This window comes from Rutidosis leptorrhynchoides, chromosome 1 (genome assembly GCF_046630445.1).
Source record: "Rutidosis leptorrhynchoides isolate AG116_Rl617_1_P2 chromosome 1, CSIRO_AGI_Rlap_v1, whole genome shotgun sequence".
Lineage (NCBI taxonomy): Eukaryota > Viridiplantae > Streptophyta > Magnoliopsida > Asterales > Asteraceae > Rutidosis > Rutidosis leptorrhynchoides.
The window spans coordinates 640732363-640736022 of record NC_092333.1 but is presented as its reverse complement, the minus strand read 5'-3'; the positions used below and the strand labels follow the sequence as shown (position 1 = coordinate 640736022).

At 29.7% G+C, this 3660-nt stretch overlaps 1 protein-coding gene across 1 annotated transcript; it reads right to left on the bottom strand.

Annotated features, from left to right (window-relative positions):
* Positions 1-1394: 1394 nt before the first annotated feature.
* Positions 1395-2895, bottom strand: LOC139849329 (uncharacterized). The gene is made up of 4 exons (XM_071838989.1): positions 2883-2895; positions 2179-2717; positions 1782-1917; positions 1395-1429 (listed from the first exon to the last, which is right to left on the bottom strand). Exons 1-4 carry the CDS (start codon positions 2893-2895, stop codon positions 1395-1397), a joined length of 723 nt encoding a protein of 240 aa, XP_071695090.1.
* Positions 2896-3660: the final 765 nt, after the last annotated feature.

The window sequence follows — 3660 nt, the reverse complement described above, 5'->3', positions numbered from 1 at the left end:
CCAAGGATCACCCTAGGCCACAAGTAGCGTAGACGTTCAAGTAATCTCACGTTATCGTGAATGACTATTGTAATCGTAGGTCATAATTTTTATAATATAAGTATCATAATATAAGTAGTATATTATAAGTGTTAGTAGTAGTAGTAGTATAAATGTTAGGTAGTAGTATAAGTGTATAAGTAGTAGTATTAGAGTTTTAATTAATTAGAGTAGTATTAAATATTAAGGTTTAATAATTAATTAATGATTAGGTTTAGTAGTATTTAATAGTGTTTAGGGTTTATATAATTAATGTTTAGGGTTTAAGTAGTATTAGGGTTTTATATTATTTAATGTTTATGTATATGTAGTATGTATATGTCGTGTATACATGTATGTATATATAGTCTTGTATTATTATTTTTTTAAAAAAAATTTTATATGTATATGTAGCCGTAGGTATATATATATATATATATATATATATATATATATATATATATATATATGTATTATATATTTTTTTTATAATTAATAAACATGAGTTATAACATAAACATGATTAGGTTTTAGGGTTTTGAAGATCTAAACATTTTTTTTAAAGCCGTATATGTATGTGTATGTATATGTTTATATTTTTTTTATATATATGTATATGTATACGTGGTATATGTATATATATATTTTGTATATTTTTAACAAGATTACATACATGTTAATGATCAAAATAATTAGGGTTTAAAGATTCAACAATATATATATATATATATATATATATATATATATATATATATATATATATATATATATATATATTTTAATCGTGCATATGTATATGCATATTGTTTATATATTTTTTTTTACATGAACAATATGAATATTAAGATCAAGAATGAATATGATTATGAATATAAACATGAATCGAAATATAGAATTTAAAAGATTTGGATCTAGGGTTATACCTTGATGATGGATGATGAAGATTAACAAGAAAAGATGAATATCACTTGAAGATGAAGATCAAATAACCCGAATAACGAAGAACACGCTTGAAGATCTTGATGAACACGAAGAACAAGCCCGGAAAACAAGAAGTTATTAACCAAAACTTCAAAAAGGTGGTGGTGGTGTTGTGGTGGTGGTTTGGCCGTGAGCCAAGAGAGGGAGAGGGAGAGGGAGAGGGAGAGGGAGAAGATTAATGAGGTGATTAAGTGAGTATGAGATGATGAAAACCCTTAACCTAGCTCCCTATTTATACACACACATGGATCATTCTAGAGCTAGGGGCAAATTAGGAATACTTGTGGCAAAAGTCAAGATTAGGGTTAGGTTTAAAAGGGGTGTTTTGGCCGTGGGTTTGGGGGGCAAAATGGTCTTTTTGCCTTGCCCAAAATCGGCTAGGGTCACCATTCACACTACCAGTCCCCAAGGTGTTTCTGGTTTTCAAATCCTGAATATAACATTTATTTGCATCAAATCCAACAAACATGTTATTATTTTGAGCAAGTTTATTAACAAATAAAAGACTAACACAATATCCAGGAACAATAAGAACATCAGTTAATATGATGGATTTTTTAAGATTTAAATTACCAACTTTGTTGACTTTAGCTTTAGTACCATTTGGATGAGTAACATGTAAATTCAAATCACTAACATCAACAATATTAAAACAGACACTGTCATTTGTTGATTTGCACCAGAATCAATAATCCATCCTTGACTTGTGTTATTGCTTGAGTTAAAATTAAAAAAATTTGAAAATTTATTATTAAAGAACACATTATTATTTCTTATTATACCTGACATATTAGTTACAGACTCAGAAATAGGGGAACTTTTCTCATTTAATATACTTAACAGCTTCATCATTTGTTCATTTGAAAGACTCAAAGGACTAGGAGCAGATGTAGAGGAAGAAGGAGTAGAAGGATGAACCTACAATAGAATCAGAAGCAGAAGGACAACTAGACACAGAATTATTAGCACTAAAAGATTTATTAGTATTTCCATTAAAAGATTTTTTAAAATTAGTTAGATAACCAATAATTTCAAAGCATCTGTCAATAGTATGTCCTATTTTATTACACTTTGTATATTTAAGATTAGGGTTAGGTCTTCTATTAAATCCTATACCTCTTCCAAAACTACCAGTATTAGAAGATTTTTAATTCAATTATTATTATTGGTTTGAGTAACAAATGCAGAGTTTTGAGTTTTAGATGTCCCAACCCTAGATACACCCCTATGAGATTCTTCTCTAGACAAAATAGCAAAAGCAGATTTAACATCAGGTAAAGGATCCATAAGTAACAAATTACTTCTAATAGACATATAGGAATCATCAAGACCCAAAAATTGCATTAGCTTTAGGGTTTTATTATGATTTTGAAATTCAGGTGCAACAACACAAGTACAAGCAGGTAATATGACCATTTCATCATATTGCTTCCACAAAGTGTTAAGTTTATGATAATACTCAGATAAACTATAACCATTTTGTTTCATAGAATTAATCTTATGATGCAATTTGAAAACAATAGAACCATCTACTTTGTCATAAGTCTCTTTCAACTCAGTCCAGACAACAGAAGCAGTAGCAGAAAAAAATTGTCCAGAATATAAATCTTCAGATATAGAATTCAGAATCCAAGATAACACAACAGAATTGCATCTATCCCATTGGACAGCAAGAACAACATTATCAGTTTGTTTTTCACATGTACCATCAACAGATCCTACTTAATTTTTAGTTGACAAAGCAAGTAACATAGCACGATTCCATATATTATAGTTCTCAGTTCCTTTCAATTTAATAGATATTAATGGTGTATTAGTGGTGTCACTAGAATGTAGGTATAAAAGATCACCAAAATTAATTTTACTAATCAAAGTAAGATTACCTTTTTCAGCCATGGTAAATAATCACAACAAGAGAACACAACGAAGCAGATATCAATAAGAAAATAAAACACATATCACAACAAATATCAGACACAATAAACTGCACAATCCAAGTAACCTACAAGAACAAAAAAATCCAGAAACAATAACAAGAACAGGTCAGAATCAACCAAGTGTTTGATCAGGTTTTCATACGTTTCAAGAACGTAGATCAAGAGTTGGGCACCGGGATTCGATCAATAAGGTTTATAAAATAAAAAGAAAGCAATGAATAAATTCGAGACTCCCCTCTCAAGATGTATAATCTTGAGTAATAATCAACAAATCAATTAAAGAAGAAGAATAACAGCGGAATATGAAGAACACTTTAAGACTTCAGATCCAAAAGAACAAACCCTAATTTTGAAATTAGAGTTTCGGTCACAGCAGAAACAATTCCTCCAACAATAGTTGAAAGAACAATCAATCACGAACAAATACACCCCAATCAGATCAACCGCTCTGATACCATGTAAGAATTTGAGAATAATCTCACACAACAATCAATCGATTACCAAAATTACAAGAGAACCAGTATCGAATGTTTACAATGATAAAGAGATGAATGAGTCACACACTTAGAACATACAAACAAATGTAAATAAGAAGAACCAACAGAATCAATTTCAATCACCAAGATGATGATAATGAAAACCCCAGAAATGGCCCAAAATCAGAAAACTGCTCTCAATCGTATGTGTGCGTGTTATGTCATCTCCAGAACCCTAGAAAGGGTAT

Excerpts from the sequence above, each read along its gene's own strand:
- LOC139849329 (XM_071838989.1), bottom strand. Across the intron at positions 1,918-2,178 it reads AAACTCAAAACTCTGCATTT|GTTCATCCTTCTACTCCTTC; the intron begins GTTACTCAAACC and ends ATTCTATTGTAG. Across the intron at positions 1,430-1,781 it reads GTCTGTAACTAATATGTCAG|GATTTGAAAACCAGAAACAC; the intron begins GTATAATAAGAA and ends TGTTATATTCAG.